Genomic DNA, 24014 nt, shown 5'->3' on the forward strand with positions numbered 1-24014 from the left:
CTGTCCTCCTGTTGGCCGGGGTGTCAGCATGGACACAAACACCCCAGCTAAAAGTGAGAAAACACTCGGAAAAAGTCTAACTTGGCTAAAAGACATTAAACGAATAAATATGTTAAAAATCGTAAAATATAAAAGTAGATGTTTTAGATTAAACAAATATGTATGTGATATCATAAAATAGAGTAAAAATTCTAGATTAAACAAATAAAATGATAAAATGATGTGATAAAACATCTTAAAATATAAGAGTCAAAAATGAAAGAAAAAATAACAAAATTATTCCAGCCTATAAAAGATATGGTATGAAATCTAAGTAAAAGCTGAGTTAAATAGGTGTGTCTTTAATTTCTTTTTAAAAACCTTGACAGTGGATGAGACCCTCACATCCTCAGGTAGGCTGTTCCACAGACGAGGCCCGTAGAATCTAAACGAGGCCTCGCCGTGGTTTTTTTTTCCTGACCCTAGGGACCTTCAGCAGGCCTGCACCTGAGGACCTAAGGGCTCTGGGAGGTTCATAAGTTAAAAACAAGTCGGATATAAAAGAAGGACTAAGACCATGGACACTCTTAAAAACTATTTAAAAAATCTCGAAATCAACCCATAACCTGACAGGGAGCCTATGCAGGGATTTTAAGATTGGTATAATGTGCTCCCTCTTCCTAGTTCTCCTTAAAAGATGAGCAGCAGAGTTCCCGACTAGTTGAACACGATTAAGAGTTGTTTGCTTTACACCATAAAGGAGGGCATTACAATAATCTATTCTTGATGTAATAAAAGCATGGATTAAGATTTAAGCACTGGCTCTAGAGAGAAAGGCTCTCACTCCGGCGATATTCCTCAGATGGCAAAATACAGATTTAATTACTTGATTCACATGTTGGTCAAAGCTTAGATCTCCATCTAGAATCACACCGAGTTTCCTTAATGTATCACATGTAGTCATGGAATTGGTTGACAGATAAAATTGGACCCTATCCCTCTCAGCTTGTGCCTTCCAGATGAAAAGTAATTTAAATTAACAATAAAATCTCTATGTGTGAGGTAATATTTAAACCAACTAAAAGCTGTAATTCCAACCATGTGGTGAAATCTGTTTAACCCTTGTACTTTAACATTGGGAGATGGGTCATCTAGACCCACTAGACAGTGCTTTGAACCTTTTTTCTTCAATGATTTGTGATCTTCACTGGTGTCCATGGATTACATGAAATCTTTCCACCTTTATCCACCTTTGTCATGGTAGGAAGAACACGGCAATTTAAGGGTGGGGTCATCTAAGATAGCACAAGGGTTAAAAGGATAGAGTGGTCAACTGTGTCAAAGGCTGCAGTCAGGTCCAGCAAGACTGAAACAGATTCTTTCTTCATGCCAGCATTGGACCTGAGATCATTTAAGACCCTGACAAGTGCCTCCTCTGTTGAGTGGTGAGGTCTGAAACCAGAAAATGTTATTTTCATTAAAAAAATCATTGAGCTGAGTAAAAACAAGCTTTTCTAAAATTTTACTTAAAAATGACAGGTTGGATAACAGCCGGTAGTTGTTTAAATTGGACAAATCTAAACCACTCTTCAGAATGGGTCTAACCATAGCAATCTTTAGGGATGCAAGGAAGACTCCAGTCTAAAAAGAACAGTTCAAGATGTTTAGTAGCTCTTCCTCACATGATGTGAAAACTGACTTAACCCTTGTGCTATCTTAGATGACCCACCCTTACATTAACGTGTTCTCCCTACCATGACAAAGGTGGATAAAGGTGGAAAGATTTCATGTAATCCATGGACACCAGTGAAGATCACAAATCATTGAAGAAAAAAGGTTTAGCGCACTGTCTTGTGGGTCTAGATGACCCAACTCCCAATGTTAAAGTGCCTAGGATAGCACAAGGGTTACAAAGTGAGGTGGGGATGGGATCAAGAGAACAAGTTTTTGTTTTCATTTGGGCCATCACTTGTTGGAGTGCTGCAGCATCAATCAAGACAAAACTGTTGAGCGTTTTCTCATTGATAGGAGTACAATGGAAAGGTCAACAGGGGGTTGTTGATCCCTCCCCTGTAAGATAGATGATCTAATGTCATCTGTCTTAGTGGTAAAGTGGACTGCAAACTCCTCACAGGTTTTACTGCTAAAGGTGGGCGGGCCAGAAATTGGGTTTCTTATTGTCAATTGTGGCGAAGAGGAATATTCATTTTATATGGTGTCTCTAAAACCAATACCTGCAGATAAAATTGCAATTGTAAACATGTAATGTTACCAAAACAGGGAAAACCTTTTTCCTTCAAACAAGAAGATAGTTCAACACGCCGCTCATATCATATTTGATAAACACATTTCTGGAACTCCTGTGTTATTTGCGTGATCCAAACTTTACTTAACTCATTGTAATTTGGTCAATTTTGCCCTGAAGTTCATCATTATTCCACTAGAGGCAGTAGAGGGCCTTTTTCTCTTTATTTCAAAAAGGCTGCTTACAGTTACATAAAATCTCAAAAATACTTTTAGTGGGAAAAGTTTTGCTAATTTTCAAAACTTTTGGTGAGAATAGCTCATATCTTGTTAACTCTTTGTTAACAAAGATACTTGCCGTATTGAAAAAAAAAGCTAAATTTGATATTTGACCCTTCACAAAACAGTTAAACGCTGTTAAAAATGTCTGGAGCAAATTTGTAAAAGTGGATAAATAAGGTGCTTTTCTCTTGAACACTCATGTCAGTATTGTTGCATCTTAAGCTAACATTATTGTGAGCAAAAATTTACCAAATAAACCAACATATCAAAATTAATAAAAATAAATATTAATCTCAATAAACAGTGATATTGCCATTTGTGTGTGGATTTCAAAGGATTTGTGAAACTTCTTAGTATAAAAATTACATTTCTGTCAATGCTTTGATGTATTTAGCTTGATGGTGTTAAGATGTTCCATAAATTTAGGAAAAGCCCCTTTTTTAAATTTATGGTGCTCTTAAGGTTACAATCGACACACTGGTCACATGATCTTGTGATCATACGAGTTTCTGCCATTCTCAAAACTAAAAATCTACCTTTAAAATGGCTTAAAAGTCTTAATTATTTTGTCATAATTCATGAATTAAAAGTCTTGTGGCTGTTAAAACAGCACCAAGAGAGTATCTGGGTATCTTTTTCTAAGTAGATAACTCTTCAAAGTTCAGTTTTACATACAAAATAACGGAAAAAAAATAGCCAGGCCACGTCTTTCTTCCGATTATAGCAGACATTTTATTGAAGGTATGGAAACCAGTACAAATGGCAAAACAATATTTTTTTTTTTTACTGTTTTTCAAATAAATTAAAACACCCTGGTTATTGATTCCTAACAACCGTCAATATAAATGCAAAGATTTATGCATTTAGATGCAATGCCACACAAACACAGGGAAATCTCAGAACAGTTTTCTTTTTTCAAATCCCCATTTATTCCTGTGCACTGCAGCAATTACTGCCCTTTTTATTCAAAATCTCTTCAGAGTTCAGAGAAAAGGCAACAACAACAAAACGTATGAGCAGGCATAATGATGACAACATCAGAAGAATATTAAGCGATGTTTGATCAGTAAATACTTTCAAACCCTAAAAAGCTGCAGGGAGTGAGGGGTGGTGAGCATCACTGCATTGCTTGTGCACTTGTGCAATATTTACATACTTTAAAGTCTTCCTTCTGTCTCAGAGAAGTTGAACTACCATCATTCTCATTGCCTCTTCACTCTGGAGTATAGGTGAGAATTACTGAAACATTTAGTACATCACATGCGATGCAACTAAAAGCCAAACTGGATGGTAGGTCACGAGTGACACGAAGCACTGGAAGCTGATGAGACGACACTGCGTTTAACCTCTGCAAAGACACGCCACTGACTGTTTTACATTGCGATCTCTTGCTACAGACGGGATTTTATTGAAGAGCAGTATGACTAACATTCTGTAACTGAGTAAGGAGTAAGTGAACATGGATGGGTTTGAGATATTAGTAGGATCTGATGGCGGGGGGAACGTGGGCACAGTCCTCTTCATCCAGGGAGGTGTCAATGACGGGACGGTACTTCAGGGTCACCTGTGATTGGCCGAAAGAAAAGGTAAGTTAAAACTGTTTAGCGCTCCTGACAGAACTGAGGGTGATTGGAGCAGCGGATGATACCTTTCCAGTTTTGCGGTCGACGTAAGACAGTGTGTGCTTCCTCCAGTGCTGGTCGAAGGGTTTCTTCTCCTGACCCTGCAGCGGCTTGGAGTAATCAAACTCATCCACGCGAACCTGAAACATGAGGGATGGGAGGTCAGAGAGCTCGTCAGGCTAGCAGGAATTACACCGATCATGGCAGGAAGATGGATCTTAAGAAAGAAAAAAGCTGACTTTGAAGTCCTCTCTAGCATGGGCTCCTCTGCTCTCCTTTCTCTGCTCAGCAGAGTGGATGGTCTGAACAGCATTCAGCATCAAGTTCTGCAGCTCCAATGATTCCACCAAGTCTGTGTTCCACACAATGCCTACAGCAGAGGGAGAAAAGGAGGAAGTTTAGGATCCTACTCCAGCTTTAAAAACATGAATAATGACAGGTGCAGCACCTCTGTCGAAGGTTTTTATTTGATCCAGGGTCTGGTAAATGTCGTCCATCTTATCGCATCCTTCTTTCAAGACTGAGCCGGTACGGAAAACGGCAGCGTGGTTCTGCATGGTCTGCACGAAGACGAAACGACAAATCGGTTTAGTTTGACATTTTACTGAATGTAGCATTCAAGGCCTCTTCACTACACAACATATGCTCAGCAAGGTGAACAGAAACGTCTGCAAACACAACATGTCATGGTCCAAGCATGACTCCTCTGCTCATAGAAGTTCTTTATGATATGCTGTTGATGATTGATTGACCTTCTGCATGTTAAGTCGGATCTCAGAGGTTCTCAGACTCCCACTGGCAAACCGGAGCTTGTCCATGTTGGCCACAGACTCCTCTCCTGCATTGGGTTTCAGGGGCGACAGCTTCTCTCCTGGGAGGTGTCAAACAGCAAAGCAGAAAAACTGAATGAGAAACTATATTCCTAACAATATTGTTTTTTCTGATTTAAAAGGAGAAATATTTCTCATACGATATTTGATGATTTGGAAGAAAACAAATAAAAAGAAAATAATTTTAATATAGCCCTTTTTTTTCAAACTCAAACGGTTACATTTCTGTGGTGTCAGTGAACAGAGCTTACCAGGTTTGTGCTCACTAGCAATAGTGAGGGCACAGGCTCTCCCGAAGACAACCAAGTCCAGCAGGGAGTTAGCACCCAGCCTGTTGGCCCCATGGACGCTCGCACAAGCTGCCTCACCGCAGGCGTAAAGTCCAGGCACCACTTTGTCCTTACCATCTGTATAATCGATTACCTGTCAGGTAAAAACTCTTGGTTGGAAATGCGTCTTTTGCTGAGAACTTGTGCCTGACCAAGACAAACGGCGTACCTGTCCTTTGTAGTTTGTGGGGATTCCTCCCATGTTGTAGTGGACTGTGGGCAGGACGGGGATGGGCTCTTTGGTGACGTCAACTCCAGCAAAGATCATTGCCGTCTCCGAGATACCGGGCAGCCTTGCGGCCAGCTGCTGAGGAGGCAGATGATGAAGCTGCAAGTACACGTGGTCCTTCTCTGGACCGACACCCCTAAAAAAAGAAAAAAGAAAAAAATATATAAATATCACAAGTCAATTCATCTTTCAAATGCATGCGAGACACCATCTTCATCCCTACCTGCCCTCCCTGATCTCTATGGTCATGGAGCGGGACACCACGTCCCTGGAGGCCAGGTCTTTGGCGTTGGGGGCGTAACGCTCCATGAAGCGCTCTCCCTCACTGTTGATCAAGATTCCTCCTTCACCACGGCAGCCTTCTGTGATCAGGCAACCGGCTCCATAGATCCCTGTTGGGAATTATGTGTTAGAGGTCGTCTAAGGTTGTGGCCTGGTTAGGCTCCGGCAGCCCCGTGACCCCCAAAGGGACAAAACGGGTTTAGAAGATGAAGGAATGAAAGGTCATGTAAAGTTTGAGCAACTATCCTGTCTCAGCATAGAGGCATTATTCTTAAATCCAGAAACCAAAACCTACGATTTACTCTGCTAAAAAAAAAGTAAATAATTTAAAAAAGAAATGTACACGAATTCCAAATTAGAAAATAATTTCCTGATCTGAATTATTTTACGTTTGTGTGACTGTAACTTAAAATATATTTAAGAATTTTTCAAGATTAAATAATATTCTTTTATAATTTATGACCCAAAATTTAAGGTTGCTAGTGTTTTTGCATGACTTATGTTTTAACTGGAAAAAGGGTACAGATTGTATTATTAAGTGTTTTTAATTTTACCCTAAAAAACAAACAACTACCAGAAAAGCAGCTTCCAGCGCAAATATAAGAACAGAAATTTCATTAAGCAATAGAATTTATAAATTGACATAAGCTCTCCCAAAAGAGAATTTATTTCTTAGTAAAAACAACGTTGATACCAAAACTACCTTAATTTAGCATTTGCTTGGATTTCCACCTGTTGGCAAAAATGCATAAATAAATAAATAAAAATTAGAATAAGACTTCCTAAAAGATTTTTAAAAACTAACAGAAAAGAGTGTAAAATACTAAAGCAATGTTTAATTTAGAGTTGATAAAGATTTAATGAAACCAAAAATGTATTAATTTTACCAAGACTGGCCTAATCAAACCTTGACTTAAGATCAGCTGGTCCTAGTGGCAAACTACAGCCATGCTAAACTGAACCGAAATGATTTTCCGTAGTTTATTTAGCAAAAATGAAAACAAAATAAATGTTGCTCCAGAGTGCGGTTTAGCTGACCAATAACAGAGTTTGTGCATCAACTACAAAAACTTTGGGTTCATCCATCTATAAATTCAACTTTACTAAGGTTTTCAAAGAACTCTTTTTAAGTGCTTGTGTGTTTGAATGTAGGGTTTATGCAAAATGACTAAAGTTTCTCACCAGTGGGGTGAAACTGCACAAACTCCAAGTCCTGACAGGGCAGACCAGCTCTGGTCACCATGGCGTTTCCGTCTCCTGTGCTTGTGTGGGCAGATGTGCAGCTGAAATAGGTTCTTCCATAGCCTCTGGAAGAAAAAGAACAGAGCATAGAAATTATTTCCCAACATGTGTTCACTTCCGATAGCTCTCAAATAAACGAGAGGGAGTCACAGCGAAGTCTTACCCTGTGGCAATGACGGTGTTTTGGGATCTGAAGCGGTGAATAGATCCATCCTCCATGCAGAGAGCGATCACTCCTTTGCACTGCCCATCTTCCATCAGCAGGTCCAGAGCAAAGTACTCCACAAAGTAGCTGGTGTCATAACGGAGTGACTGAAAAGTCAAAATAAGAAAAACAGATGATTAAAATGCAGTTCGACGAGACCAAACAGCTAGAAAAGCTCTTCGGTGCTTTGAAAGAGTTAAGGATGAAGTAGATGGGCTCACCCTTCCATAAAGAGTATGCAGCAGCGAGTGACCTGTTCTGTCTGCTACACAGCAGCAGCGATGAGCCTGACCTCCTTTTCCATACTTCAGACTCTGACCTCCAAAGGCTCTCTGGTAAATCTTCCCATCCTCAGTGCGGCTGAACGGCATGCCAAAATTTTCCAGCTGGGAAAAGAATGCCTTACTCATTTCTGACTCTGTATTTTGCATTCAGGCTTAATTCTGTTTATTTGGCGTCAGCAGTCTTAAATTCAAACCCCGCAGACGCTCAATGACAACCAGCTCTTTAGTGTTTTTTCCAGAACTCCTACCTCCACGACAGCAGCAGGAGCCTGCTCCGTCATGTAATGAATAGCATCCTGGTCTCCAAGCCAGTCAGATCCCTTCACTGTGTCATAGAAATGCCACCTCCAGTCGTCATCCTCCATATTTCCCAGAGCCGCATTGATCCCACCCTGTGGAAAATCAAACATATTCAAGCCTGTCAAAGTCATCGGAAATTATTCCACATCCGTCTCATATCCATCCAAATGTCCAACTCCATCTTGTTCTCACCTGTGCAGCAACAGTGTGGGATCTGGTGGGGAAGAGCTTGGTGACGCAGGCAGTGTTAAAGCCGGCCTCAGACAGGCCGAAAGCGGCCCGCAGCCCCGCTCCTCCGGCTCCCACCACCACTGCATCAAACTCATGGTCCACCACTGGATACTGAGTGGATATCTGAGGGGGAGAAACAAAATTTTGATGTGACTTTGCATCATGAACAAGAACTTAGGCCACACTAGCAAAAAAAACAAACAAATAAAAAAACCCTAAGAACCAGTGCATCTAGTACCGGCACTCACGTCATCTGAAACTTTGGCATTATTCTTTTTGCCGTAGATGGAGAAGTGAAAGTTCCTTGAATTTTGAACTGCAGCAGCAGGAACCTGACAAGAGAGCAAGACGGCTTTAGTTCAAGAAGAAAGCTAACAAGAAACAACATACAGTATATTAATAGCAATAAAGATCTATCCTAATACAGATCCAGAAGACATGTTTTCATTTTCTTTTATTCTACTTTGCCCTAAAGCTCGTCTCCAAATGTATAAACTATAAGTAATGTGTAATACCAGATAAACATAAACAAAGTAGTTTTTTTAATATAGACATGTTACAATTTTTGAAAATGTAGTTTGTACAGAATTATGCTGTACATATAAATAAATGTATAAATAAATGTATTATGCTATACAATCTAGATAAAAGGTTTTCCTTTTACAAGTCATTACCTAAACCAACTTTTTTAAAGCTTTTAGGCATCGATAGCTCACCATTTGCCTCACTCCTTCAAGTTAAATTTGAGAAAGAAAAAGAAAAACAGCTGACCTAATAAAGAAATACAAATTACTGATTAAGAATAATCTGAAAGAGGGAAAAAAAAGCCTTAACTTAAAAGTCCAAATGATTGCCTGGGGTATTGATTTGGTATAAACATAAAATATTAATATTTTTTAGTTTTTTTCTTTGAGAAAGCCTCTGTCACTGCAGAGTCACTTACCAAAGTTATCTTAAAGGTTCGTAAATTGTTCTCTCTTATCTCTTCAAGTGCAATCGATTTCTGCAAAGTCAACATGTGGAACTAAAATCTGCACTACTTTTGTTTCCCACCGAAATTAAAATAATTTACACTTTCCGTGTTGAGTGATTTATTATTGTTGTTAGTTGTTATTATTATTTTTAACGACTATTACTTTTAATGTTCATCATTTCTCAGTAGTGCTTTAAGTGACTGTTCATACCGGCATTTTGCTTTTTAATCAAATAAATCAAAATACTGGACGTTTTTTGGTTAACTGCGCCATCGGGCTAATTGGCACAACTACAAGACCAGCAAGTTTAGCAATGTCCTTCTTTTAAGAGGCCAATTGTATTTAATGAATAACTTCATTATATATACAATAATAAGTACGACCTGCGCTTAAAGCTAACATTTCACTTTAGACGAAATCCTCCATCCATGTGTGCAACATTTTAGTTTATAAAGTAATCCCCAAAAAAGTGAATGTAAGAGAGCATGTATAAACCATAAATAGGAATATAAAGTAAACTGGGAATTATTCTGGTTAAATCAGCAACAAAACGCGTTGTTTCTTATGTCACATTGAGACACCCTATGCTACATAATAGATTACGCAAACCGTAACCTAGCCGTTATGAAAGCTAAAGACTGGCTCAAACTTAGACAAACAATGATCACACGAACACAAATGAATTGGTGCAAACAGATAAATGTCTGTTCAATTTAATTTAGTTTGTCAATAATTCGTTACTCACTGCTTTAATATTAGAGATCGCCCTCCTGGAAAGGAGACGAGACGCAGCGCGAACACTCGCCATGTTGCCAGCTCAGAATGTTGAAGCGCTGGTGGGGAAGAAATATTCTGTGGGACTGGACCAAACCATTCAGTAAATATGGGGGGAAATTGATCAACTTGGCGATTGTTTTTCCCTCCTTAAGCTACAACTGTTGTATTATATACAAGAGAATTAATGCAGTCTAGTAAATTTAATACAATACATGAGTCAACCCAGTGACTTCTGAAAAATATAAATTTTTCAAAAGGCTCAGTTATATTTACCACCCCTTTACCGATGTGTGGACCGTTAAGGAGAAATACTTATACAAGCGGTGTATGTAGGAACAAGTTCTGAAGTGACCTAGACATTTTCTCCAAGGTGAGCAAAAACTTCATAGATTTAAGACAGATAATGTTCTGTTGTCGCACTTTAGACATGCAAATTATTCCATTTGGTATAAATAAAATGCTCAGGCGGTCACCACCCCCAAAGAAAAAGGTTGAGTTACTAATCAGCTAAAAACTAGCATGAAATGCTCTCAAACAAGTCAAAAGTGAAAGCACAGACCGATCAATGGGCTGTATTGTGTTGTGGGATTTCTAAACAAAATGAGTAAATATTTTTCTTGCCTTCAGCTGCTTTTAGCAGTGCTGTAGTGTAAAGTATAAGCTGTTGAGGAGTTAATCAGTGACTTCTTCTAGTGAGCCATATTTGGAGGTATAGATAAGTGAACTTATTTGCAGCAAAAGAAGTAAACAAACAAATAAACTAAGATGCTGTTGATGCTTGGCTCTGCTGTGTGTGTGTGTTTGTTTACAGCAGCAAGCATGAACAACCTGAACAACCCCCCCAGGTGGAACATCCAGCAAGACCCCAGGGGGAGGGAGGCGGGTGTAGGTGATGGGAACCCATGGAACTACGCCCTTTTGGTCCCCATGTTGGGGCTGGCTGCATTTCGTAAGTTTGATTCCCTTTTGCATTATAGGAGAAAGAGCAACATTTAAGGTATGTTGCTCAATGAACAAATCAAAATGATATTGATGCATCACTAAAACCTATCTGGTTTCCTCCTAAACTCTCATGTGCTCCTTTCTGTATTTTCAGGTTGGATCTGGACTAAAGAATCCCAGCAGGAGATCCAGAGGGTCAAAGACGAGTGCAGCAAAGATGTTTCCGCAATAAAAAGTGAACTTGAAGCGCGTTATCAGGAGACACTGACAGAAACACGGAGGGCGGCCGCCACGTTGGAGCTGGAGCTGGAGAAGGAGAAGCAGAGAGGAGAAGGCTACAGGCATGCAATAGTGTCACAGAGGCAACAGCTTGTAGTAGAACAAAAAAAGTTGCAGCAGGTAAAGAAGACCTACAGAGCTCTTTGCTTTTAAAGTTTGTATGCTTTTGTGTTTCTTTTCCTAATTCTAAAGCCTAACCTTGACCCAAACACCTTCTACTTCCTTACAAGGAGCGAGATGTGTTGAACGGAGAGAAGCAAAGGTGGCTGACATCTGGCGCCGCTGGTGCGGCTCTGCGCGAAGCCCTGGAGAGGGAAAACAACTGGTGTCTGTACGCCACAGCCACGCTGAGGGAACTGGAGAGTCAGCTGATGGAGCGGCAGGATGCTTATTGCTCCTACATCCAACCTCGAGATCAGCGGCTGGAGATGGAGAAGAACATGCTGCTCAAGGTTGTTAAGGACCCTGCTGTAGCAGAACTTGGTCTGGAGTCGGACCTGAAGGACATTTTTAAAAGAGACAGCTACTGTGCAAACGCACTAAACACTGACAGGAGGAGGAACGGAAGCCTCATGTGGGTGTATCTGAAGTACTGGCACCTCAAGGTTGCCATGCAGAGACACAAAAGAGCTGAGACAGCTGTTTTGGAAGGAAAAGTCCAGCCTCATTCCAAATGACAAATGTTTTTCTCTTGATTCAGAAACAAAAAAGGAAATTTTTGCAAATGACAAATTGAAATAAAATTGCTATTTATTTCCACCCCTAAAAAAAGTCTATCCTTTACAAATGTAATGCAAAAGGTAAAAGAATATTATAAAAACACAAGAAGCCTCACTAGCTTTCATTGTGTGCAACTTAAGGTGCAGGTGAAATGATATCCATTCCAACTTCCTAACTCATACGTTTTTTTAAAGAAAATTAAAACTGTGTGCCCCTTAAATTAGCTTATAGGAGCATTTTGGCATTTATAGTTTGCTAGATTTGTCTTTTTTTCTGTTTGTTTTACAAATATATACTGTTTTATGTAGAAATATACTAAACGGGTCCAAAAAATGGTTGGATGGCTGGATTCATATATACGTTTTTTTTAAATAAAAATAGAAGGAAAGTCTTTTGATAGAGGGGTTACTCAAAACGTTTCCACTGTATAGGAGAGAAAACTTTGCAAAAGCTGCATGAAAATGTTAGGATGAGATGGCATCAGGACCAATATAGGAAAACTTCATGTTTCTGATGCACTATGTTGCACTGATCCTCACTTGCCAGTAAAACATTTACTTTAATCTACAGCGTTTTGATTTTTGATGTCTGAGCAGCTTCTTGAATTTTGTAAAATCAAATTGATCATTTAGGCCCGATGGAGGGCCTTTATCTGTTTATTTTATTCACATACCACACAGAAAATACACAAAATTGAAATTTTTTAAGTTGACAGTTTTAGAAAATAATACTTGTCTTTGTTTCAAAATTGTCATATTTTTTATCCCCTGTGCTATCTCAGATGACCCCACCCTTACTTTGACGTGTTCTCCCTACCATGACAAAGGTGGATAAAGGTGGAAAGATTTCATGTAATCCATGGACACCAGTGAAGATCACAAATCATTGAAGAAAAAAGGTTCAGAGCATTGTCTAGTGGGTCTAGATGACCCAACTCCCAATGTTAAAGTGCCGAGGATAGCACAAAGGTTACTAACTAAACTGTAAAAACTGAATCTTAAAACAAGATAAAGACCTTTGTTTTAAGAAAAAAATTTTTTATATTCTATCTTGCAAGAATAATAATCTTATAAAGTTTTTAAATTAGACTTCATGACTAGATTTTTTTTTTGTTAAACAGGGTTAGACCGTTCTTCTTACCCCATTGGAAGATTTCTTTTTTTGCTTATTGAATCATTAACAGAAATGTTATTTCTGTAGCACTTTACATCATCATCATCAAGGTGCCAAAGTGCTTTAGAATAAAAAGAGAGAAAGAACATTCTAAAATTGCTTAAATTAGGACAAAAACGTAAAAAAAGCATAAAATTACGCTAAAAGACATATAAGAATTCAATAAAATGAGTAAAGGAAAATAAGATGCTATCAAGTGTTAATAAGCTATTGAGAAAAAGTATGTTTTTAGTTGATGTTTAAACTGTATAGGTCTGATGTCATACACATTTCTGAAGGAATATTAATAAGTACCTCATTTAAAGAAATGTTTTGAAATTTAAGAATATTTGAACAATTCATAGTAAGCCTGTTTTTGCAGTGTACCATGTGTAGGTTATAACTATGGCTTTGTCTGTCAAGTGCTTCCTATTGACGGAAAAGCTGTTGTGGCACTGTGCGGAAACAACCAACCAGAATTAGAACGAAACATTTATTTTTAGAGGATATGGGTTTATTTAATCGTTTTCCAACCTGAGCAATGAAAGGCATTTGTACGATTCCACAAAAAAGAAAGAATTAAAACATCTAGACAGGTAGGAAGTTGGCGCATGCCTTAAAGACGGGACACTAAGTTGCTGCAGGTGGTGCCAGTCAACGTCCAAATGTGGACGAAGGCTTCAGATGAAAACCATGGAGACATTAGAACGCTTCTTTCATAACTGAATCAGGACTTGTCCTTTCCTATTGTTAGATGGCATTACCTGACCAACAGCAGCAAATTCCATCTTAAATGAGTCCTTCTAAGACTTTGGGTTGTATGGTGACCAAGCAAAAACAGCTTCAAGGAAAATGTAGACATCTTTATTGTGTCAATTCAAAAAGGATTCAGCTGGAAGAAGTTATTGCTGCTTCTAAAGACTCCCAGTCAGCTCACAAACTTGAAAAATCAGAATTGCTAACAAGTTGAAGGACAGAATATGTATGAAAATGATCCAAGCATTAACAATGTGTCATGTTTGCACAGTAACATCTACAATTGATAATAATGAACAATATCCATAAATGCAGCTGAATTCTTAAAAATATATACAAATTCCATTGAGTTAAATCTTTGGAGAGAAAACAGACCCACCCACATCTCACATTGACTTATTGATAAACTGAAATATTCCTTCTCAGTCTTCAGCTGACACCAGCGGCCGAGTCTTAGTAACTGAACCAAGCGGGTCTCTTCCTGGGTCTCTCCACTATCCTCTTGTCTTTATCCTGGTTGCTTGGCGTTTCCCCCTCATACAGGACCACAGTCTCCACGGTTGGGGCCCTCAGCGGGCCGCCTTCCATCGCATTTATCTGTTGACGAATCAGAGCCGTCTCTCTGCTCACTTTAGCGTAGCAGAACCCACACAGGGTGTGCTTCTGCTTCAGGTGGCCGCACTCCAGACACGGCTCGATGTTGTTCTGGAAGACAGAAAGGATTACAGAAAAAAACATTTAAGAGATTGTTCTAAAACAACCTGTGAGTTGAAAAAAACTACAGCTGAAACAAACATTTCCATGGCTTAATGGTCAATAGCCAAAGCTGTGGTGAGATGCCTCACATCACACTCTGAGAACCAATCACACAGATCTAAATACTAAACTGGTGAGGATGATGGAGATGAAGGAGCAGCCGTAATGTAGGATCGAGGGATGCAGGTCAAGCCCTGAACTTTCACCCTGCGGTAGGAAAATGACACTGACAGCCCACACCTCCGAATGTAACCACTTTGAACAACATCCACTAAAGTATTTTTTTTTTCCAGGAGAAAACATAAAAACGTCAGAGTCTGTATACCTTCACTTTAATAAGTTTGCTTTCAGATCTCCTCCTGGTGCGGTTGACCTCTATGGTGCGCCTCTTCTTTGGTGCTGCCATCCAGAGGATGCTGTCCAGGAGGCCAGTGGGCTGCTCCTGGCTCTCCTGCTGCTCTTCCAGCTGGTTCTCCGGGTGGAGCTGAGGAGGGAGGCTGGGGCCGTCCACTGCCAGCGCTGGGGCTGAACAAAACCGAAAGTCAGTTATATGACAGCTCGCCGGGTAAAAAAAAGAAAAAAGTGAGACCTTAACACAAAACACGACACATAAGTTATTTGGAACCATAACTCATTTGACATTTTCAGCTAGCTAAGCATGACTCCGTGACTTACCCAGGTTGGTTTCGAGTCCACTCGCCTGCAATAATCTGCTTTCAATCCGTAGCAAAGAGCACCGAAGGCTCTGTATTAACACGGATAGATTCATACTTTCTCCCACCACGTTTCTTTTTCTTTCAACATAAACAGCTCACGGTCACCCTATGTGTTTACGTCATAAAGCTGCGACTACGGCATTCGCCCTTGCCAGTGTTTCTGCCACCTAGTGGCCAGAAACACAAACTGCACCTGCACTAAGAAAGTGTATTGAAGGTGGCAAAATCCTACAGTCATTTATCAAGTCATTTATATCTAGCATACTTTGATTCTAAATAAAAATGCTATTTTTTTCTTTTTTTGTGAAAACTATCTCATTGTTATTATATTAGTTTAAAAGTGTTTTGTCAATGCGTTCAGTTCTAACAAAAGACTAACAAAAACACTAAAACACATCAAGATCTTTATTTTTCTTCAAATAAACCGATTTTTAAAAAAATCTATTTCACTTTAGATTTCTGTCAATGGACAAAAAAGTATGATAATTTTAACAATTCAAGCAGTTTTCAAAGGATTGTGGAAAAAAAAAGAATTCTCAAATATATTTTATTTGTAATTGATATATATTTTTATTTTATTTTCCAATTTTAAGAGAAAAGAAGGAACAAGGAAAGGGTGGCAGAAGTTTACAAATGCTATAAAAGGAAAACTAAATACTTTAAACCACATAACCCAACTATTTTGTACAAACAGAACAAACATGACATGCAATATGTGTTTTTTTTACTACAAAACCACGACAGCAGTGGTGTGTGTTTAGGAATTAACATGTTACACTTAAAAAAAACTTTCTCTAAAAGAAAGAACATTTTTCTCTAAAACCTTAAAATAGTTTACAGAATCCCTTCCAAACTGTGCAAGTTGTCCTTATCTTTGCATTTATTACATACATATTTATTTGGCTTCTCTAAATCATTTGAAGATAGTGTCTAATGCATGGAGATTGTTCGAAACATAGTTTTTTAACATTACATTTCAAAGTTTTTAATTGCACTTTCTCATATATTCATCTTTATTTTAGAGAGAGGATGTCGCTCCAATATATATCTTTTTAAGAAAACCTTTTTCATAAACTAGTTAGTTGTTCTTTCAGATAAAACTTTATTTTAGTTGTCATAAATTTCCTGCCGCTTACCATTCTAAAACTTACAGGCATCACATGCTTGTGAGCTCGTGGTGTGGTTTGATGTGACTTTTTTTAGTGTAAAACATGTATGCTTTTTTCCCATTTTGTCAATCAAACATCCGCTAATCCTCAAGTAGTTCTTTTGTTTTCATATGTTCAATGTATTTATAGTGTCAAAGTTTGAAAACATTTAGGGTGTAAAAATGTTTAGCTTAACCAATGAGTTATATCACTAGAGGAGACATCACGTGGTTCCTCATGGGAGGAGAGCACCGCCATCTTGGTGAGGTCAAGTTACTGCTGCAGTGAATGCATTTGAACACATTTTTTGCATAATACCAGTTCATTGTTTGTGTTTCAACTGCCAAAATCAGAGAACTGAGTCCATGAAGGAGGAAGTATATCATTTCACAGATAAGTATTATAATTTTTTTCTTTTAATGCTGCAGGGGCTTTATTAATAGAACACATGTTGACATGCATGATGCTGCAGGGCTATTATCAACATGCTGCATGATGTACGGAGAATTTGCTGTCAACATAAATGTACATTTTATTTTGCTAAACCTGTATACAGCATACTAGGCTATTATAGTAATATAGATTTAAAAATTTCTGACTCAGTGACTGAACTGTTCACTATTCAGACTTAAGGAGAAAGTGGATCTTAGCAATAAAAAGAGCTAACCCAGATGGATCACTGTGGTACCAACCAGTAATACAGTCTGACTGTTCAAAACATTTTGTGGAAACACATTTTGATGAGAGGCCAGACTGTTTGCTTGAAACCCGACACCATAACATCTGTGTTACACAAATTGATCACTCACATGAATCAGTATAAATCTATTGTTTTTATTTGTTGTTGTTATTTTAGGGTAAATCTATTGTTCACTTTTGGACTTCTTTTGAATTTTTATTATTATTATTATTATTATTATTATTATTATTATTATTATTATTATTATTATTATTATTATTATTATTATTATTATTATTATTATTATTGTTAATAATAATAATAATAATAATAATATTAACAGACTTATATTTTATTATTTATTGACTTATTATGTATGTATTGCTATTATTTATTGTTTGTATTGACTTACTATTGATTTATTATTATTATTATTATTATTATTATTATTATTATTATTATTATTATTGACTTATTGTTGGGTTTTTCTAAATAATTTAAATTACGTGTCAAAGAGGTCTAAAACTCCTAAATGTTTACAAATAATTTTTTTAAAATTCTTTGTAATAATTTTTTTATTTGTAAGAAGTCCTGCAACAATGCCTTTTCATTAAAGTTTGAGCTTTTAAGGCTGACTGTTTCTCTTCTTTAACAACAACAAATTATGTATCTATATATATATTATATATATAAATGTAATATATTTACATATATGTATAAATATATATAAATTGTAAAAACATATATAGTATATAAAAGCTACTTAGACACCACTAAAAGCAATAGAAATCATTGTCATGTGGGCGTCGTCGACCTCACCAAGATGGCGTCACGCTCCGCCACCGTCGGCCAGGCTTCTAAAGCGGGCGTGTCTCCTCTAGTGATATAACTCATTGTGCTTAACCTTAGCAGAATCCTGTTTATCGTCAGGATACTGTAACATCCGTCCACTGGCAATGCTTTTCTTTTTCAATGTGTATGGCAGGCCATTTTAACATTAAAAAGCTAAGTTTGACTATCCGGAATGAACATTGTAGATATCAGCAACGTATTTCTCACTAGTCGTAATTACATTTTGGATAGTTGGAATTGTAATTCAAGATATCTGTAACGTAATTGTGACTAGTCGAAACGACCGATAGAGATATCTGTAATTCAGTTTTGACTAGGCAAAACTGAATTACAGATATCTGCAATGACGTCATTGAAAACGACATTCAACTCGTCACACATCTTAAATGACAATTGCAGATATCTGTAATTCAGTTTTGCCTAGGCAGAATAACAGTTACAGATATCTCAAACGTCATCATCACTAGCTCCTCCTGTCTTGCACGGGCTTCAGCATTAAAAAGACGATTGAAAATCGCTTCGCCCGCTGGCTGCTCTACGACGGAGATTTAGGGCCACCAAAAAAAGTAAAATTAAAAGATTTTTAGTCGTAAATGTACGATATTAAGTGGAAGTGAGCATGATGAGCAGCAGGTAAACGCCACACAGCAGCAGCGGACCGACTAAACTTTGTTGAAGAGGTGAGCTGAATGTTTATGGATAACGTTCTAAATGTTTGGAAATTCGTTAGTTTGATTTATGATTTATTAATGTTTTATTCATTGATGGGTGGTTTGAAGGATCTCTGCAGCCCGAAGCCGTCGGTGTCCCTGCAGATGTCCACCTGAATCCTTTCTTTCTCCATTAAAGACAAGATCTCTACGTTTCTGTGACGCTTCCGTCTATGGAGGAGCACTTTTTGACATTTTCAACGTTGTAATGCTAATATAACAGACTATGTTCATTCCTCTTTATTGTTTTATGTTGGATCGGGACGATTCATCTGCAGGAGAGGTGTATGTAACACTGTTTACTTCCGCATTGGTGTTCGGATGACAGGTTCATGACATTAGGTGACAGAAGAACTTCAGGTTGAATGAAAAGTAAAATAAAGGCTGCAGTGGTTCTCTGCACCCAAATGTGTCTCTGAGCTCCTCATTTTACAGATGAAACTCCGCTTTACCGACACCGAACCCCGGAAAGCCGGCTCCACTGACAAGAATCTGATTTTGAGTCGCCAAAAGGTTCAGAATCACTTCGCTTACAGCTATCCGGAAATAAAGCTTCACCAAAGGCTCCACACATTTCATCTTCAAGCTAGGCTCCGAAAAACGGAAAACTTTGGTGTTTTTCTCTTTTCTTTTCTCTCTTTCCGATCGCGGTCAGAAGCGCAGGGGAGATTTCCTCCGCCGAAGGCGATTCTTCTTCGGGGCTCACTTTCCTGATCGGAACCCTAAACCTCCAGTGCGGATTAAGAACGACTCCAAAACAGTTATTCTGGGGGGGGGGCACCTTCTTTTTATTACGGTGCTCCGTCCTCCGAACACACAGTATCAACGCACACACCTCCGCTCCGTGCTCACCCCCATTTCAACACACACGCACGCACGCGCGCGCACGCACAAACACACTCCACAACACTTTTATCTTCTAATTAAAGAAAACAAAACGTTTTTTGTAAACTGGTCCTAAAACCCCGTCGTACTGCTGCAACCTGGTGCTAATCAGTGCTAATTAGGTGCGATTTGAATGATTACAACAACACACTCTGCTCCTCCCCTAAAGTGCGATGCGGACCCAATTTGCATACAGATATCTGCAACGTCATTTCGCCTAGTCGAAACTCTAATTCAGGATATCTGTAATTACATTTTGACTATCCTGAATGAACATTACAGATATCTCAAGTTTCAGATATCTCTATTCAAATTTCATTTCAAGATATCTGTACCTTGATTATAGATATCTACAATTAAATTATGACTATCCCTAACTCCAGTTTGAGATATCTACAACGTCATTTTGACTAGTCATAATTCCAGTTTCAGATATCTACAACGTCATTTCGCCTAGTCAAAACTTAATTTAAGATATCTGAAAAGGAACATGTAGATATCTTGAATTGACTTGAAATAAAGATATCTTTAACTTGAGTTTTGACTAGTAAGAATGAAATTGTAGATATCTGAAACTGGAATTACAGATATCTACAATTCAGTTACAGATATCCGTAATTCATGAAGTGGATATCTGCAACTGAATTGTAGATATCTGTAATTGTAAACCCCATACAAATGAATGGTGAAAGTGATGTCATTTGTCCTAGGAATAAAATCTTTGAGGATATCTAAAATTACGATTACGGATAGGAAGAATGTAGTTGCGGATATCTGAAATGTTCTTTTTGACTAAGCAAAACTCAAATAAAGATATCTGCAACACACATCCAGTCTAGCCTTTTAATGTTAAAATGGCCTGCCATAAATGTGGTGTTTATCATCCTGTCCTGAAGGGGGCGCTCTGCCTTACAAGACTACTTGAATCTCTTGTTTCCACCTAGCGTAGAAGAGGAAGAGCAAGATGGCGGAGCGTGGCTACAGTTTCTCCCTGACCACATTTAGGTATATTTTCTTAACATTCTTGTAGACGTTGGAAAAAAACCGTCTATTAAGATATGCAGACCGGTATTTAAACTTTTAAGTTACTCTTTCAAACCCGGGGTTTCTTGTAAAGGCAGAGTCTCTTTCAAAGTCTCTAGTTGGTGCACTGTCATCGCCTGCTATGAATCGGCTAATTTCGATTGTGTTAGCTAAGCGGCTAGTCGCTGATGAAAATTGTAAAATCGCTGCTGGCCGTTAGTTATTTATGAACTCACTAAGTTACACTTTTAAAGTGCACATAAAGACCGTTATCAGAGATTGTCACCTTTTAGAATGTTATTTTAATGCCTTTAAATGAGTTGATTTAGTCTTCTCTATTTTACTTTCTGTTTCGTCCCATCCCAAATATATTATGGATTTATTTACTCTTAGATTAGACTTTTCTTCCACACACCTCCAGCACCAAAATCACTCTGTATTTGCTTCTGCAGTCCCTCTGGTAAACTGGTCCAGATCGAGTATGCACTGGCAGCTGTAGCAGCCGGAGCTCCTTCCGTTGGCATCAAAGGTAAGAACCTTTTAACCTGGAATAATAATCATGAGGAAGGATTCTTGACTAAATGGATATACGTCTGCTCAAGAACACTGGCTACAGAGTATTTATATAAATTCTACTTTAAAAATAAAAAAAAAAGTTTGAAAAGGGATGCTCTCATCAAACTATCGAGTATTAAATACTATGATACATATCTTACACTAACCAAACACTTAACGTTATAATACCCCAATTCATTTCAAAGCAAACGGTACTGTTTTTATTCATTTTTTGTAAATCATTCCTTTATTACATGGATTATGGCTAGTATTATTTGCTAACTAAAATAAAATGAATCAATTATTCAAAATGGAAAGTCTAAATTCCCTCTAAAAAGATTGTTTTGTATGTGTATTTTGAAATATTTGCATTTATTTATTTACATACTTTTATTGTGTTTTGTAAACGGCTCAAGTTATTTTATTGTATATTACCATGTAGAAATGCAGGATACAAGACTTGAGGTTAACATATAATTGTTTGATAACACTTTTCAAAGAACTCTTTATAAAAATCTGTTTATATTCATCCTCAGTAATGCAGGTGTATTGAAACATGATTTGTTGAATATTTTTGCTACTGCTGCAAAGAAAATCATGCATCACAAAATGATCATTTACTTTTTTGTTTCAGCTTCAAATGGAGTAGTTCTGGCAACGGAGAAAAAGCAAAAGTCTATCCTGTATGACGAACAAAGTGTGCATAAAGTGGAGCCCATCACTAAGCACATAGGCATGGTCTACAGTGGGATGGGCCCTGACTACAGGTATGTGCTTTGTCTCAGTTTAGACCCATATTGTCTGTTTTTTTTTTCACTGAATGCATACAAAACTGTATCATGAGCAGCAACTCATAAATGAATAGAAAAAGTGAAATATTCAAAGCTCTGCATTTAAATTCTATTTCAATATATCTTATGTAATTTTCTTTCTTTTTATGTTCTTTCTTTTTTGATTACTTTAAAAATGTGAATAGACGCTTTTCCCTTTAAATGTGTGCGTGTCACTCACTGCTAATAGGACAAAGAAGTCTTATACCAGCAAAAAATAGTAACACACAGTTTTATCCTGGCAGGGTTTTGGTGCGGCGTGCTCGGAAGCTGGCACAGCAGTACTACTTGGTGTATCAGGAGCCAATTCCCACAGGCCAACTTGTGCAGAGAGTGGCCTCTGTGATGCAGGAGTACACACAGTCTGGGTGGGTATCCAAAAAATTTTAGTCTTGCAGGCACTCATTTAATGCTGGACATTCACTGAGATTTGTTTGACATATTATTGGAGATCATCTTTATGTTATTTTTCAAGTTCGATTATTATCATTGAAATTTGTTCCTTTCGACATTTTAATACCATTGTGACAATTGACAATGCAAGGTTTTTTATTCTCACCTAATTTTTAGTGGAGTGCGCCCGTTTGGTGTCTCGCTGCTGATAGCTGGATGGGACGAGGACCACCCATACCTGTTCCAGTCTGATCCCTCTGTATGTTCTTTATAGCTCCATTTTTACAGAAGCAGTTGACATTTTTACATTGGAATCTTTTAAGATGAATTATAGTTTCCTCTGTCTTTAAACCTCATCAGTCATCATAGAAACTTTCAAATCTCTGACTTATTTGTGACCAACAGGGTGCGTATTTTGCATGGAAAGCCACAGCCATGGGAAAGAATTACGTTAATGGGAAAACATTCCTTGAAAAAAGGTACAAGTTTACAATTATGAGCCAAATTAGGGAGTTATAATGAATGTGGGTAATGGTTTTAAATCTTTGAATTGAGTTTTTCACTCTTGGATTCATCACAATATGCACACAATAAGCCCTTGTTTTGTTTTTAAATATATTTCAGTGAGTCAATGTCATATGCTATTTTTTTTCTTTAGAGAGATTTCTCAAGTTATGATTTAATTTAATCTTTGTTTTCCAGATATAATAATGATCTTGAGTTAGAGGATGCCATCCACACAGCCATTCTGACACTCAAGGTAGATTTATTTTAAGGAATACAATTTTATTGGGTTTTTTTTAAGTAAAAATGTTTATATACCTTTTTCTGTGTGTTGCAGGAGAGCTTTGAGGGTCAGATGACTGAGGAAAACATTGAGGTGGGAATCTGCAATGAGGCTGGATTCAAAAGACTCACCCCAGCAGAGGTGAAGGACTACTTGGCAGCTATTGCGTGAACACATCTCCCTGACGGCGGGGCCTTCTGCCCTCACTTCAAGACAAACACTTGAGTGCAGTAGCCAATAATCTCATGACACATTGTTGTAGACCACTGTTTTCCGATGTTTTGTCTTTTTTGTTGAATGATTAAATATTTACAAGGCATCCCCTTTAAAGCATCACTATATGCAGAACAATAAATATTATAAACTAGACTCCTGCAGCCTGTTGACCAGCATAGACGGCACTAATGTGGTTGTCTCAGGTTATACCCCGGAAATATCCATGTCACACTGTACTGTGTCATGTGACAATTGGCTACTGTGCAAAAGAAACGATTGCTGGCTCCAGATAAATATATTTTTAAGCTATCCACCGAATTCTGATTTTCTTGCTCAACTCTTGTACTTGTGGCCATGCTAAGTTTGCATTAAGGCAAAGTTCTACAGAACGTTTCTGTGCAAGATCTCTCTAAAAATGCAAAATATTTAAATTCAGGCAAAATATTTCATTTAAGTCCAATTGGTTAAAAATCAAATTAGAAATCAGGTCATCTACAAAGTACAACTTGAAAAGGTTTAGTGGGTGGTCTTAAATTTTGAGGAATATCTGGTTGCCTATACAGCTGTTTTACATGTACTTTTTTCATTATAAAAACGATTCTTAAATTTGTATTTTCAATTCTGTTATCTGCCACTTAAATAAAATAAAAGAAATGTGTTCAAAGGTTGCCTCTTTATTTTTTAACAATGTGCAGCTAATGCAACAAGTGACTGCTGCATGAATTCATGAAACGCTTAAAATTAGCGCCAACTTTCGAAACGAGCGCGTTGGTTGGAACCGCATAACCGGAACACGTTGTACAAC

At 37.8% G+C, this 24014-nt stretch overlaps 4 protein-coding genes across 6 annotated transcripts; 2 read left to right on the forward strand and 2 right to left on the reverse strand.

The window, feature by feature from the left end:
• Positions 1-3213: 3213 nt before the first annotated feature.
• Positions 3214-9885, reverse strand: LOC101169635 (succinate dehydrogenase [ubiquinone] flavoprotein subunit, mitochondrial). The gene is made up of 15 exons (XM_004077789.3): positions 9779-9885; positions 8308-8391; positions 8021-8182; positions 7777-7920; positions 7466-7630; positions 7203-7351; positions 6980-7104; positions 5739-5907; positions 5456-5651; positions 5209-5380; positions 4880-4998; positions 4576-4687; positions 4367-4497; positions 4154-4267; positions 3214-4069 (listed from the first exon to the last, which is right to left on the reverse strand). Exons 1-15 carry the CDS (start codon positions 9839-9841, stop codon positions 3983-3985), a joined length of 1992 nt encoding a protein of 663 aa, XP_004077837.1. The 5' UTR covers positions 9842-9885; the 3' UTR covers positions 3214-3982.
• Positions 9886-9946: 61 nt separating this feature from the next.
• On the forward strand, positions 9947-12318 carry ccdc127 (coiled-coil domain containing 127). 3 transcript variants are annotated; one of them, XM_011485092.2, is made up of 4 exons: positions 9947-10180; positions 10622-10759; positions 10907-11151; positions 11262-12318. In XM_011485092.2, exons 2-4 carry the CDS (start codon positions 10630-10632, stop codon positions 11706-11708), a joined length of 822 nt encoding a protein of 273 aa, XP_011483394.1. In that variant the 5' UTR covers positions 9947-10180; positions 10622-10629; the 3' UTR covers positions 11709-12318. The 3 variants fall into 3 exon arrangements, with proteins under 3 accessions (XP_011483394.1, XP_004077839.1, XP_023820074.1); XM_004077791.4 differs by having other exon boundaries at positions 10113-10180; positions 10625-10759; XM_023964306.1 differs by lacking the exon at positions 9947-10180 and having other exon boundaries at positions 10187-10759.
• A 1427-nt stretch (positions 12319-13745) lies between these two features.
• mrpl32 (mitochondrial ribosomal protein L32) lies at positions 13746-15270 on the reverse strand. Its single transcript, XM_004077792.4, has 3 exons — positions 15091-15270; positions 14741-14940; positions 13746-14364 (listed from the first exon to the last, which is right to left on the reverse strand). Exons 1-3 carry the CDS (start codon positions 15182-15184, stop codon positions 14113-14115), a joined length of 546 nt encoding a protein of 181 aa, XP_004077840.2. The 5' UTR covers positions 15185-15270; the 3' UTR covers positions 13746-14112.
• Positions 15271-20278: 5008 nt separating this feature from the next.
• psma2 (proteasome subunit alpha 2) lies at positions 20279-23873 on the forward strand. Its single transcript, XM_004077793.4, has 8 exons — positions 20279-20410; positions 20881-20957; positions 21618-21750; positions 22059-22181; positions 22384-22465; positions 22612-22685; positions 22909-22966; positions 23048-23873. Exons 1-8 carry the CDS (start codon positions 20370-20372, stop codon positions 23162-23164), a joined length of 705 nt encoding a protein of 234 aa, XP_004077841.1. The 5' UTR covers positions 20279-20369; the 3' UTR covers positions 23165-23873.
• The last annotated feature ends 141 nt before the right edge of the window (positions 23874-24014 follow it).

This window comes from Oryzias latipes, chromosome 16 (assembly GCF_002234675.1).
Source record: "Oryzias latipes chromosome 16, ASM223467v1".
NCBI classification, from domain to species: Eukaryota; Metazoa; Chordata; class Actinopteri; order Beloniformes; family Adrianichthyidae; genus Oryzias; species Oryzias latipes.